The sequence below is a fragment of the Sebastes umbrosus genome, chromosome 2, assembly GCF_015220745.1.
Source record: "Sebastes umbrosus isolate fSebUmb1 chromosome 2, fSebUmb1.pri, whole genome shotgun sequence".
Classification (NCBI taxonomy): Eukaryota; Metazoa; Chordata; class Actinopteri; order Perciformes; family Sebastidae; genus Sebastes; species Sebastes umbrosus.
The window spans coordinates 36,740,812-36,756,239 of record NC_051270.1 but is presented as its reverse complement, the minus strand read 5'-3'; the positions used below and the strand labels follow the sequence as shown (position 1 = coordinate 36,756,239).

General features: G+C 40.9%; 1 protein-coding gene across 1 annotated transcript in view; it reads left to right on the top strand.

Annotated features, from left to right (window-relative positions):
• LOC119500673 (protein kinase C-binding protein NELL1-like) overlaps positions 1–15,219 on the top strand; it is a 384,179-nt gene extending 368,960 nt beyond the window's left edge. The window contains exons 17-20 of the mRNA XM_037790521.1: positions 3,187–3,380; positions 8,926–9,102; positions 10,627–10,851; positions 12,866–15,219. Of these exons, the coding sequence (XP_037646449.1) occupies positions 3,187–3,380; positions 8,926–9,102; positions 10,627–10,851; positions 12,866–12,916 (647 nt within the window). The 3' untranslated portion in view covers positions 12,917–15,219. The remainder of the gene's footprint in view (positions 1–3,186; positions 3,381–8,925; positions 9,103–10,626; positions 10,852–12,865) is intronic.
• Positions 15,220–15,428: the final 209 nt, after the last annotated feature.

The following is a 15,428-nucleotide window of genomic DNA, read 5'->3' as shown; positions in this document are numbered from 1 at the left end:
GGCAGGGGAGAGCAGAGCTAACTGTCGAAGGGACTTTGGTCTTTTACTCTCACATTTAGTTTTCGGATAAAGAGAGTTAAATGTCACGGCTGGAGAAAAGGTAGGGACAGACTTTTGGCGCTGTGTTTCCTGAGCCTCGCTGATAAAGTAAATTAGATGCCGTCCGTCCTCTCTGCTCATGTTGGTGCTTTTGGTTTGAGGAGGAAAAGAAGCTGTCTGAGCAGATGTTTCATTCCTTTGATGATTCAACTGAATCCACAAAGAGAATATAGGTTATGATTGATGTGACTGATGCTACGATGTGCAAGGTATACTCTTTGTACAGTATATACAGGGAAGCGGTGAAAAATATGACCTAATGCTTTCCCTCAAATTATAACGCAATTACTTTGTTTGAATGAATTATAATACAAGAAAAGGCAATCTGCTATCCCATAACCCCCTAAGACCTGGATCCCAACTGACTTTACTGTCTTTCAGGGGCTCTAGTAGGTTCAGTTTTTGGACTAGTTTTAGTGAAGACACTGATATAATATGTAACTAAAAAAACCTAAGGAATCCATTGGTACCAACCATTTCATACTACCATGTTGGGAAGGAAGGTAAATAACGCTCCAGAGTTGGGATAAATGTTAGTGAGGAAAACTGGCATGGCCATTTTCAAAGGGGTCCCTTGACCTCTGACCTATATATGTGAATGCAAATGGATTCTATGGGTACCCACGAGTCTCCCCTTTACAGACACCACTTTATGGTAATCACATGCAGTTTTAGGCAAAAAAAACATGCAGTTTTTTTCATGTGGTAAAAATGTGTTATTTCCGCCTATTCTAAAATGATGTATTTGAATATTTCTGCATACTGGTGTCCCTAAACAGTCTTGGAATTGCATTAATTGGGTATCACTGTAAAGCTGACACTCTTGTGGATCCATGAGCCCAATTATATTCATGTGTGATGATGTTAGTCCCCATAGTATTCTTTTTATATTGTGAGACCATTCAGAGGATTGATGGCTTTCCTAGCTAGATTAACAATAAGGGGGTTTCTGAGCAGTTTCCAGAACAGAAGTGCTCGCCATCCAATCACTGAAAATGCAATTCTTGCAGAAATCTCCAGATGTCAAAGGTTTTTGATACCAAACCACAGCATGGCTTTTTCTATGGTGTTCCTCAAGGTCTTTGTGTCCTAATGTGGTATTTTGGAGGGCTTATTGATCATTTTAATCAATTCTTGAATGGTAAAACATGGTTCAATTTAGCACAAAAATCTTCGTAACAAATGGTATCAACCCAAAACTTGCTGCAACAATTTATGAGACATAATAGAGCATAGGGAATGACCATCACAAACTTATATCATTGTGTTCTACGCTCTTATACACTTACACAATCTATTAATTAATTCATTTGTATTTCTTATTAATGACTAGAACAACTTGACACACAGTGCTGAGCAGCATCTCAAATTAATCTTCAGGTTCCCAGCTTTCAGATGATGTACACCACTTCTATGTGACATCTACTGTTGACCTGCTATCTCACCTTAAAGACCCCCTGTACCGCCCTAAAAAAGACAAAAACGGGTCTATTGTGGTTCTCAGAGAGTTAAATATGTATTATATTATTATATACTGTATGTGTAAGAGATGACAAAGACAACGCAATGTTGTGATTAATAGCCAAAACCTGAAATATACAGTATATCTATATCTCATACATTTATTCTGCCCTACATTATACAGTGTGTAATACTGTGTGTGGAGAAGGAATGCGGCACTATTAATTTATGGGGACTGATTAAATTAAAGAAACCTCCGTACTAAAACACAACTGCAAGCCTGCTGTCAGCACTCTGACTGCTCCTCCCTAACTGACCACAACATCCTGTAATTTCAGTTTATACCAAACTCAATGTACTTAATTTGAAGGCATGACTTGAGGGCTGAAACATTAATTTGTGCATAACACAAATTAATGTGAGGACATAGGAAATGTAATTAAAAGTAAATGTGCACCACATCTACAACAGAGTTCATAAAGGTGCAAAGCTGTGAATGGGTGCAGCTTGTACTGTAATACAACACTACAGCTCTAAATGGCCAATGTCACAATTCCTTGGAATAACATTGCCAGCGAACATAACACATCCAGACATGAATTATGATTCAACCAAATTGTATTTGGTTAAGTAAATGAGTGTGGATGAGAATTAGGAGACAGCGTTGTGTTTCAAAGTATACTATGTGTAGGCCAAAATATTGTTTAAAATTCTCCAATACTAATACATAAAGTGTACTTTTTTCTTTTTGATACCTTACTTTGCGAAATACAAACAGGTTTTTCTACTACAACGTCTTAAGATAAGATAATATAAGATAGAACTTTATAAATCCCGAAAGAAATTCTTGTGCCAGAGATTGCTCAAAATTACAACAAGTTCAAGTGTATAAAATAAAAAGTACTATTTCTAGCACCAGTGCCTAATAGAATAACAATAAAATAAGATACATTTAGCAAAATGAGTAAATAAGATAAGTAAAATAAAAAAGGTAAAGTAAGCTAAAAAAAAAAAACAGAAAAGGAAGTAATATTGCATATGATGAGAAAAAGTTGATGAATTTCTTGAATTTTAAACGCTGCTAAAAAATTTGACCAATTTCAGACAATAAAATTGTCTTTTAGATATGACTGATGCCTTATAGAGTACGGTCTTGACCTTTCTCTATATGAAAAGTGTCTTGAGGTAACTTCTGTTATGATTTGACGCTATATCAAAATAAATTGAATTGAATAATAAAATTGAAAAAATAGTTGATACTACGGGACACATTTTGGTCAGAAGCAAAATACTATTGAGCTTCAATACCCAGCCCTATATCATATTGCATAATGTCACAACTTAATAACATTTTCAGAGACAAACTTGTTTTGTATTTCCAAATGAATAGAACTGTTTTCATCATACAACCAGTAAACGTCATAACTTGCATAAAAACTAAAAGCATGAATGAAAACGTACCCGATGCAGTCTGCGTTCTGTTAAACCTGCCGCTTCTTGTTGATTGTAGTTTTCCCCAGAAAAGCTCATTTGACCTCATTTTGCATGTTTTTTCCACAACAAGACATTGGTACAACAGGTGACGTGTAAGTGTGCATTTACCGTAGCTTCCTCTTTGTCTTCCAGACGTTGATGAGTGCAGTTTGCAGACACACACCTGCTGGAATGACAGCGTGTGTGTGAACCTCCCGGGAGGCTACGACTGCGTGTGCACGTCCGGTCCGGGCTGCGGCGGCGACTGCCCACAGGAAGAGGGAATCAGACGCAACGGAGAGGACTGGAAACCCAGCTTCGACCGCTGTGCTATATGCTCCTGCAAGGTACACAAGATGAACACACACATACAAATTCACTACACTTAGCAATACTGGTCAGAACCGAGAGCAAGCACCAATACATGATATGCAAGATATTTACCAAATTCCTTGATGATCCAGTTTTTTTTTGTTTTTTTTTCAGAAATTGTATCAATTTGCTTCATTTTACATGGAATACATCTGATATGCCAGAAAACTCATGAGCAGTGTTGAGCCCGCTGACTTTATGGCTTTCTACTCCTTGTGGATGCCGGCATCCTCGGGCCAACTTTACTGTATTTCAGGAAGGCTCAGTTTTAGAGCTATAGTGGAGGTACTGGTAACATAAGAAACTAATTGAAACCATTGGTACCAACCAGCTTGTCAGGAAGAAGGCTAGATAATGGCGAGGGAAAAACTAGCATGGCGACTTTCAAAGGGGTCCCTTGACCTCTCACCTCCAGATATGTGAATGAAAATGGGTTCTATGATACCCACCAGTCTCCCCTTTATAGACATGCCCACTTTATGATAATCACATGCAGTTTGAGGCAAAAACATGAATTTTTTGCATGCAGTACAAATGTTTTATTATTATTATTATTATTTATTATTCTCCTATTCTAAAATGGTGTATTTGAATATTTCTGCACACTGGGGTCCCTAAACAGTCTTGAATTACATACAGTAAATTGTGTATCACTGTAAAGCTGAGACTCTTGTGGATCCAATGGGCCCAATTATATTCATGTGTGATGATGTTAGTCCCCATAGTAGTCCTTTCATATAGTGAGACCATTTTATAGATAGCAGGTCAACAGTAGATGTCACATAAAAGTGGTGTACATCATCTGAAAGTTTGGAACAATTTGCGATGGAGCTCAGCACTGTGTGTGCTCAGAAACCCCCATATTGTCAATCTAGCTAGGAAAGCCATCCATCCTCTGAATGCTCTAGGTCTCTAGTTTGTGGTTGTAAAGTTTCAGGAGGCTGTGATTATCCTAGAGGTCACCACAGGTCATTTTATACAGTGAGGTCAAGTTTCAAAATATGGTCTCACTACAATGAAATGGCTACTATGGGGACTAATATCATCACACATGAATACAGTTGGGCTCATTGGATCCACAAGAGTCTCAGCTTTACAGTGGTATCCAATTTATGTAATTCAAGACTGTTTAGGGACCCCAGTATGCAGAAACCATTTAAAAAAAGAAAAAGAAACTGCATTGTTTTTGCCCCAAACTGCATGTGATTATCATAAAGTGGAGTTTATTCTCCTTCCAGATTTCCCGAGGCTAGCATGGCATGGTTTGTACCAATTCCTTAGTTTTTCGAGTTTCATATGATACCAATTACTTCACTCTAGCTCTAACACTGAGCCTGATACCGCCTCTGAAATACAGTTAAGTCGTCCAAGGGCACAGAGACCCTCAAGGAGTGTAAGAGGTTAAAAACCTCAAGTCTTCTTTCATTGATGTCAGTCTTTACCTACACCTCTGAGAACATGTAATCGGCTGTCTGGAGTTGATCTAGCTGATATTTGTATTGATAGTTGAAACAAACACAAAAAATAACAGATTTTTTCTGACCTTTCTTCCGTCAGGAGACCAAATTAAGCATCAAACAGGATCAACTCAAGGGGAAAAAAAGCACATCAGTGCTCCCATCTGTTTGTCAACCAGCCTGCATTACATTCTGACAAATATTTGTGGCAGCTTAACAACTCATGTCTGTGCTCAGGAGTCAGGAGTGAGGCGACGCAGTGTGGCTGCAGGAGAGTGAGATATTGATCAGATTTGTCTTTGGGAAGGTGAGGCTCAGTGAGTGAGATTAATACGAAACAGACACAGAGGGTTATTTGGAATGAAATGACAGCTGTGGGCGGCGGTTCTAATGATGCCACATCGGCTCATAAAATTCAGAATTTACCACCAGGGCGTTTCACATGAACTCCTCTGCTAAGTACCAAGGGTAAACTAAAGCAAACTCCATGATACTTGTGCATCATGGAGTTTTGACATTTCAGTCAACATGTGGTGGTTAACATCAGGTTGCCATGGTTATTTCCATCCTGCAGTGGCTTCCTCCACAACAGGTTCATATGTCACATGAACTGAACTTTGGTCCAGTTCATGTGACATATTTAGAGACAGATGATGATCTGAACGTAACCGTCGTCAGCTGCGTCGTTTTCTATCTTGCCTCAAATGTCCACAGGAAGCGTTTCAGCAGTCTGTCCTTCAGCACAGCCTTGTCTCCTAAAAATGACTTTCCCATACGACGACACTGCATTGTCATTTTAAGTAGTGGATTACGTTTGTTTTTGACTTATCACAAATATGTTTACAAGGATAGTCCGCTGAAGTCCGTGTACAGAAGAGGTCGAGGTCGTGGATGGGTCATACTACTTTCACCCAAGAGATCGCTGTTCGTGTCCCGTCTGAAACTAAAAGTCAATGTTACTTACGTATATTTACGTCTGTAGCTTTATAACATAACAAACATAGTCATTTCAAGCTGAACTATGATATTTTTTACTAAACCTAACCAAGTAGTCTTGTTGCTTTTTTTTTGTTTCAATTCTATAGTCATTTTAAGCCAAACCATGATGTTTTTTTGTTTTGTTTTCTGTACCGAATCTAACCAAGTAGTTTTGTTGCATTTTTTATTTTGTTTTGTTTCAATTTATGTTAACCACGTGTTTAAAACAGCTACCGTAATTGAGGAGAACATATGTTTCCCTTGAAACCTAATTGAGAATGTAGTTTAGTTGTATGGGACCGTAATTTTTTAGGAGACAGGGTTGTTCAGCAGCCGCATTTCCAATATAGTTTAGAGTTGTTTTGCTGACATTTTTTGTGTGTTTTACAACCATACTATTATTCATATCAGCTCATTTGAATAACTGTATACAGAGCACTATCTTATCTTTATTTTGTATCTATATTTCCTGAACAGTGGTCGTGTCTAGATGGTCGTCCTAGATTTGCGAAAACTTGGTCAATGCCTATAATTAAACTCAACCATCTTGCCAGACTTTCGCAAATCAAGAGTTTGACTGCCTATCCTAACCTTAACCATTCGAGGTCAATGCCTTTAACCTCAAGCATCTTACAACAGTTTTGCAAATTGAGGGTTACCATCTAGACACAACCCTGAATAGTGTATATTAGCAGAAGGAAATTTGTAGCATTCCAAAAACTAGCTTTGCTATAACTTAACAAATGAAATGCAGCGTTAAATATTTACTTGCTAATAATTAATTAATATTGCGAATAAATATAGACATTATACAGTATATACACAAAGGAATTTCATGATTTATACGCAAGAGCTGTTCCGGCAAAAATAAACCCAATGCGTAAAGATAGTGGAGGAAAGAGACGCTAATAAGACGCTCTTCTAACACTTGATACCTTCAGCCTTGCTAGCTTTTGAGTCAGATGTGGGATGTTTGCTGAATGTAAAGAGGCAGAGATCTGGGTTCCTGGCAATCTCGGAACCCGTCAGCTATCAGTCTGACGACAGATAAGCCAGATAAGCAAGGGGCTATATTTCTGTGGTTCTGGTGTAGCCAGCTGATATCTGAGCCAAGAGTTCCTTTCAGTGCGCTGAAAGCGCGGAGACTGTAGTTGGAGTTGAGAGACGACGTGCACGACCAGATTGTTTCACAAGTAGCCAGTTTACAAGCTAATTTTAAACAAATAAAAAGCTAAATCATCGTCAGACGGCAGCCAATGCGTTACCTGCATTCAAACAAAGCCTGCTTGAACGCTCCACTCGGACTACAAACGGAAACCAGAATGCGTCCGATGCCAAAATCTTGTCCCGTTACCTACAGGTATGAATGCAGAATCTCTTTTATAGAGATTAGGTTTCTCGTGACTGTAAGGCAGCCAGAAAGTTACTGTGGTTTGTGAAGAAGGACAGAGAAGAGGTAATCAGGGTCAGAAAGTACAGACTAGTCATAAATGCTGCATGTCGATTGATTTGTTGAACACGAGAGGAAGGTTGATTGGTTCGATATGATTGAAATTTGTGGATGTCAGACGGGGCTAGTGGAAAAGATAGAAGTGCATGAGAGGAAGATGGAGGTGGGCACAGCAGGAAAGAGTTTGTAGAAACTCCCCAGCACATGACATCAAAGGTAAAAAACTTAAGAGCAAAGATCTTCTATAAAGTTTTATTTGAAGGAAAATGAGAGGAGAAGTTGATCTAAATTAGAGAATTACAATCTAGAGTTCTACAGAAGTGATTTAACAGGGACCTGAAATGCTCTTAAATTAAATTACCTCCAGAAAAAAATTCCCCTGGAGAGGAATACCTCATCCCAGGACTGTGTTGAAAAAAAAAGTTATGATTTAAGAGAACGTCATCTGCAGTCATCGTAAAGTTGTTGTCATCAAAGTTGGCATAAAAGAAGCCGTATAATGATATTGTTTTAGTCAGCACAACAGTGCCACATTAGCATTCATCCCGGGCCTTATTCCCCCGCATTAAAATGAGCAGTTTGCCTTCATGTGTTCTGTCGGCACTGTACAATTGGCATTACTTTTCCCAGCAAGTCAAGGGCCATAACTGTAAAGACCAGGGCCATCGGTATTGGTATCCTGGGACTCAGCGGTTACTGTAGCAGGACAATATGCATCGATAAAACATTGGCTCTGCATTGCCCCTTTAATGGTATGCGGAATGATTTTATGGCTCCCATACAACAGCAATTTTATGTAACATTTTTACATCTCCATTACAACGTCGTACCCGGGCCAGACAGTGCTGGCTGTGGGGAGTAAAATGGACCATAAAGTTTTCTCGGGGTAGAGACGGAGAGAGCCAGGGACACGGCGGTTTGGGAGGCTTCCAGATCTGGCAGACTCCTCTACGTTTGACTTTGCATTCCGGCCCAGACACCAAAAACTTCTAACGCATTCTCGCTTCATTCACGGCTCTAATAAATTGCTGGTAGAAAATGGAGATTTGTGAGTTGCTACAATGCATTCAAATCCTCCGTAGGTAGGTATGCCGGCCTTGAATTATCTGCCTGAATTACCCGGTGTGCCAAATAGTTAACTAGCTCTCTCTAAAGGCATCGAAGATATGTTTCAAATATGCATATTGATAAATCTTGGATTCATCTGATAGGGGTCTTTGAATCATGATACTGGTGTGCTATTTTTTTTTTTTTACTGCGATTGAATATGTTTGAAATTGCAACACATTTGTAGCAAAAACCAATGTCAGGCACTCAGTGTTCTCTCCAGGATTGGACTCTTTTCAGAGATGAAAAGGCTCTGAAGCAACATTCAAGGCATCAGGGAATCCTAAAACCCTTCACTGTAACCAGACTGATGAAAGCTTTCAGTTTCAGCAGCTGTTGAATACAGGGTGACCCACCTATTCAATGACAAAGACATGCTGGAGCAGTACTTTACAGGAGGCGACGTGCATTCAAGTTAATCTATTTTTCGGCACTATTTCTTTGGAAGACAACTAAATAGAGTTTTTCAGGGCCACTATTATGACTTATATCTGTTTGTCCCCTGACACTGTAACCTCTGCTGTGCAGGACGGGCAGACCTACTGCCGGAGGAGACCCTGTGACTGCGGAGACCCAGACGAGGATCTGTTCTGCTGTCCCGGCTGCGACAACAGGCCCAGCAGCCAGTGTCTGGACCAGAGCGGACGCACACTCTACCGCAGCGGAGCATCGTGGCTGTACGGCTGCCAGCAGTGCCGCTGCATGGTCCGTACGCAGAAACACACACACACACACACACACATACATACACCAACCCCGTCTCCAACAAAATTACGTTCCCATACAACTAAACTGTATTCTCAATTACGTTTCAAGGGAAATGTATTTTCTCCCGGATTACGGTCACATTTTCAAACAGTTTTGAAACACGTGGTTAAGGTTGTAAATTGAGTAGTAAAAAACCTCAAGGTTTGGCTTAAAGGTACGGTGTGTAACATCTGGCGTTGAGGTTGCAGATTGTAACATCTCTCTTGTGCCAACATGTAGAAGAACTACGGTGGCTGACATGAAAACGCAAAATGTCATTTGGAGAATAGCAGAGCCAGTGTGTAGTGTGTGTACGTGGGAAGTGAGTGGTGAAGCAAGAGAGAGAGCAATGGCGAATATGTGTGAGCGAACAAGTGAGCTAGTGTAGCAGATGACAAAGTTAGTTTAGCTCTGAGAATTTCAAGTGTATGTAGTGGAAGTTGCAGTTTGTGCAGAAATAAATGCTGCAGCTCCTCAAGACCAACAGAGGTTTCCTGGGTTTTGTTTCCCCGACGGCTGAGTGGAGTGACGCGGGTTAAACTTATACACTACAGAAAACATACTTATTAATATTATATTACATCTCTGCCAATAGATCCCCCTGAGTGTTACACCCTGGTCCTTTAAAATGACTACTTTGTTACATTATGCAGCTACGGACGTAAATTAAAGGTGCTGAATGGGAGATTGGGAGCATTTCTGTTGCCTCCACACGGTTCTCAACATGGCGACAGCTGAGCTAATAGTGCTAACAGCAAAAACAACGGCAACACTGTTGACAGAGCTAACACTGTTAACCTGGGGGGAAGGGAGGGGAGGGGGGGGGGGGGGTACCGGTAGATTTAGCCAGTGGTGCACGATCACATGCAATAAAAGAACATGCGACCGGCCCGGCTATGTCAACAAAGCACGGAGAAGCTTGGATTACAACACACACAGAGGGAGACCGACTTCATTCTCTGCTCAGGTAGACATTACTCCTCTATATCTTTACATAGCAAATAGTTGTTTGATGCTATATTAATGCTCTGAATATCATATAACGTTGACTTTTAGTTTCACATGGGACACAAACAGCGGGTGAAAACATATTTGCGATACGTCAAAAGCGTCATTCACAATGCAGCTTCATTGTATGGGAACGTCATTTTTAGGAGACAGGACTGTTTACACATATACACGGAATGTGTGTGAAACAGGTTTGTCAGAAGAAAACAGATGACATCAAAAACACAGAATCTCCTCATCAACATGAAGCTCAGAGCCGGGCTCGGTTTAATACCTGGCTCTGATCTGCTGCTCAGCTGTGTGCGTGCGGAAGGCTCAGATAATTATCACCTCTCTAATTAGAGATGAGGCAACAAATCAGCGTGTGAGCTGTATAACTGCCAGATCAGCTGATTCACACACAACAACAACAACAACAACAACCAACACACACAGTAACATTTGTGTCACCTTTCTTTCTTTCACCTCACTCAGGAGGGGGAGGTGGACTGCTGGCCTCTGGTTTGCCCCGTGTTGATGTGCGAGTACACAGCGGTGGCGGAGGGCGAGTGTTGCCCGCGTTGCGTCACGGACCCCTGTCTGGCCGACAACCTGTCGTATGACATTCGGCAGACGTGTCAGGACCCCGCAGGCGCCGTCCGCCTCAGCGGAGACACATGGCATATGCCCCACTCACCCTGTACCTCCTGCAAGTGTAAGGTAAGCCAAAGCAACGACGACCACGATGAAGGGTTCGCTCTACTGTGCAGAAGTTTGATTATAACGCTGGTGTGGACGATTCAGTGTTCAACCAGAATGAATTTGTACTCTTTCGACTTGATATCTCACAAATAATTCATGCTCAGTTTGCCTGTTATCAAGGCGCAATAGTGCTTTTACCTCATCTGTTTCTCCATCCCTGCAGCTTTGTACATGTAGTTTTGGGATATAAAAAGCTCATCCAGTTACACAAGCTTGATTCAGTTCATGTTCATGTCAATTTTGTGAATTCCCCCGTACCTTGTTACAGATAAAGGTAGTTGGCATTACAGGCGATTGGTACTGAAGACAAATTCTTGGAGGTGGAAGCTGTTATAGTCTGTCTAATGTGTGATGGAGGATATGCAACATCTGAATACAAAAAAACATCTGAAAATCTGATTGTCACAGATGATGTAAAATACATTTAATCTTAAAAGAGTAAAAAATATGCAGATCACTGTGTCAGGAACATGTCACCTTAACTCAGATCATCTCCGCACATTTACTAAAAATAATCTGTTGTCCCTCAGTTCCGCTTTTTTTTTTGCAATCAGAATTTAAATTAGCCAAAAAGAGGACATGGACTGAAACCATAATCAATGTCACATGTCAGGTTAAATTTGTATAGTGGTTCCATGAACTGAATCAGTAAACTTCTGTAAACTTTTGCAAAAACGTACAACTCCTATAGGCAGCCGCAGCAGCTGGTGTGCTCGCTCATGCTGTGGTCACAGCAAGTGGTTATAGCTGCTGCACTTGTATAAGTCACTCTGCTACCCGTGTGCTGCATCGCTGCTGGTAAAGACATATAGTTTGCCTCTGACCAGCAGGAGGCCTCACTTTCAGCAAAAGCAGAGCCCCCCCCCCCCCCCCCCCCCCCCCCCCCCCCCCCGCCATGGTCAGAGAGCACAGGCCCAATTACTCTGGTCAGCTATCTATCCTCCTTGCCTTGAAGGGAGACACATCAGACTAATATAGGGTAACAATTTGAACTAATAGATATTACCACGAAACCTCCCCACTTTATTACTTACATTAAGAGAAGTACTTTTTGGATTACAAGTTTTCTGAGATTTTATATTTAAGTATGCACATTTGGTTGTTTGATTTTGTAGATGTATGAGTCAGAGGTTTTTATAGAGGGAATGTTGGCTATCTCTTTGCATCACTCCATAAATAAACATACAGCCATAAAAAAAATCATTTCACCATGTTTTAAGGAATAAAATGTTCTATAAATCAGGCTATGAATGATATAGGAACAAACCCTTCAGTAAAAACCATCATAATGTAGATAGGAATGAAACAGGAACGTTTGGTGGATGTCAGTGCTACTGAAGTGGAGATTTCTGGCTTAGAGTCTGAGAAAAAACTAATTCTGAGAAAACGGCATTGAAAGATATACCGTATATTTGTACTTTCTGTTCTCTCTTCTCTCCGACGGCGAGTTGAAACGCACACCTTTTTATCTTTTAATAGAAATCTAAAATTGTATGCCCTCAATTTTGTGTTGTCAATTTTTTCCCCTTGGTAACGAAAATGGTATCGAATATTGATATTTTTCAATAGAGTTTAAAGAGTTTAAAAAAAAGTTGACTTTTGCGCCCTTATGCTACTTCCTGTCTCAGTTTACGTAGTTACAGTATGTTGCAGTGGAAGAGTGACATGAAGATACATTACAACACTGCTTTAGCGGTCGGGCGTTTAAACACAACACAAAACGAACGACAAATCTTTGTATGTAAACTATTAATAAAAAAAAAACGTGTTTTTTGAGAATCGATACAGTATCACAAAAGATAATATTGTGATACACAAGTGTATTGATCTTTTCTTACACCCTACTCTTTATTTAGTATCAATATATCTACTGATTACAGCCAGCCAAGCTCTGAATCATGTTTTTACATGCAACATGTATTATAATAAACTGCATTTAATACCCTTTATCTCTTCTCTCCTGTCTGCTCAGAATGGAAACGTTTGCTGCTCGGTGGATCTCGACTGCCTTCAGAACAACTAAAGCTCTCCTCCTCCTCCTCCTCCTGTCCTCCTCTCACTGCGGGACTGCCACGCCCCCCCTCCTCCATCTGATGACTAGCCCCCCTTGGATTCATACAAATAGACTCACGCACACACATGTGCATGCCAGTGTGTGCACAGAAAATACAAACATGCACTGGACAGACTGGGGTGTTAAGGCTGTGCTTTTATGCCGTAACTCGACAAACAGTGAGAGTGTGAGTGAGTGAGTGTGCGTGCGTGTGTGTGTGTGTGTGTGTGTGTGTGGCTCAGGCAGAGACTGAGGCCATAGTCGCTCTCACCACAGTCACTGTGTTGTGTATGTGTCTGTGTGTTGTTTCCATTTTCACTAAATGTCTTGAGGAAACCTGTTTAGCATTACATATCATCAAGCCCCAAAACAGAGACAAGCAGCTGTCTTTAAGAAAAAGGATTCACAGCTGGACAGATGTTGAGGCACTTCAGCTATCTATGTTGCAAAATGTAAACTCACTCTTGCTTGGTCACCTATAGGAAGTCGTCATAAAACATTTATTACTGTGGTAACCAAAAGTAATGCACCCTAATTGTATGCGATGTTCTGTGAAGCTGAACGAAGTTATTGTGGGGAAATAAGAACATTCTTCATTAAATTTTACTTTTAGTTATTTTCATGTTTATGGTTCTGGGGCTGAACATGCAAACAGATCAAGGGTGCATAACTTTTATTTACACGCTATATAAATGTTTTATGACAACACATCATCAGCATTCCTGCATTTAGAGCCGACAGCTGTCTGCTTCTCCCACTTCAGGGACTGAATCCTCCAAATATGACACAGCAAAAGATTTCATTGCAGCCCCTCAGTATCCCATTGCGTGCCAGTGAGTTGTCTTATGTCAACCTGTTCTCACTCCCAACTCCTCAAATACCACCACTTGGTCATTACCCTGTGTAAGTACAATGAGAGGGCTGAATAAAACCAGAGTCAAATTCCATGTATGTATGTATGTTCTTGGCAAAATAAATCTGATTTGGATTCTGATAGCCCCTCGGCTTCAGATACTGATGCATTCCCAGCCCCCTTTAGCACCCAGGCTTTCAACTAATTCCAATGTAAACCCACCTGCGGCATTATTAGACGGTCAGAGCAAGTGACGTAGTATAAAGAGCATGAGAGTCAGCTTACAGCGGGTGGGAGAGGTGGTGGATGGGTCAAGCAAACACAGGACTTTCAACCAGGAGGCCGCTGTTCGTGGCCCGTGTGAAACTGAAAGTTTATTTTAGGGATGCACCAATACCAGTATCACATCATTAGATCGATACCGCTTTACGGTAACGTGGCGTTAACGAACAAGATTAGTGCTTTGCATGCAGGGCTGCTGTGGTTGAAGTGCCGTCCAGCTGTAACGATAACCCGATGCAGCTAACAGCCACAATGTTGCGTGCATTCTCGTGGACACATGCAGTCACTTTAGTCCCCACCGCATCAATTAGTTTAGCTGTGAGGTTGTCAGTTGTGTGTCTGCCTGGCGTACTCTGTCAGGGTTTCCGCCAGTGTATCGCAAGCCCGGCATAACGTTAACGAGTGTCCGGTCGAGAGAGAGAGAGAGAGAGAGCGTGTGATGAAGTTTGCAGTAACGTTATAGCTGTGAACGCAGCAGCGCAGCGTACCGTTTATTTGTTGGTGAATAAATACTACGAGACTCAAGCCGAGCTCCCGTGTCTCTTGCTTGCCACCTGTTGATTAAAGTGAAGGGTAGGTTAGCCCTGAAGTTAGCAACGACTCTGGCTCAGGCACACTTAAGGTGGGCTTACCTTTAAGGTGGACCAGCTATTCTCCGTTAAGTGATGCGCTTTTTATATTTTTTCATATTTAAATGTTTAATTATTAACATCCCTACTGCAAACTATGCTCTGTTTCTACCAGGAAAACTCACAGTTGAATGTTAAAATGTCAGTAACAGCGTCATATTGTATATTTACTTTGTTACAGTCAGAAAGTGAGGAACATCTGAAATTAAACATGTTTTCTAAGTCGTTGTTAGAATTGTAATAGTATTATTAAGTACACATACCGGGATTCATTGGCAAGTACCCAAATGTAAGTACTTCGGTCTGAAAGACAGTGATATCCGTGCATCCCAAGTTTACTTATTTTGTCACATCAGTCGTTAGTCACGTGACTCGTTAGTATCGTTAGTCCCGTGAGTCGCTAGTCAATTGGTAGTCATGTGAGTCCACAGTCAACGTCAAAACAATCTTTACTTAACCCTAACTAAGTGGTTGTGTTGCCTAAACATAACTTCCTGTGAAAACCGATCTTTATTTTGACAAGACACCATATATATATGCCCAAAACTAACGCTAGAGGAGGGGTACCTGGAGCAACGGTTTCCTCTGCCGAGGGGCAACGACCAAGCGGCGGTATTTGACGAGTTGGGAAAGAGAATGTGTTGCTAATGGAGCATCACAACTTAACTGTAAACTTGGATATCATCATACTTGTTCTAGTTTTCACTTGGATTTAAAC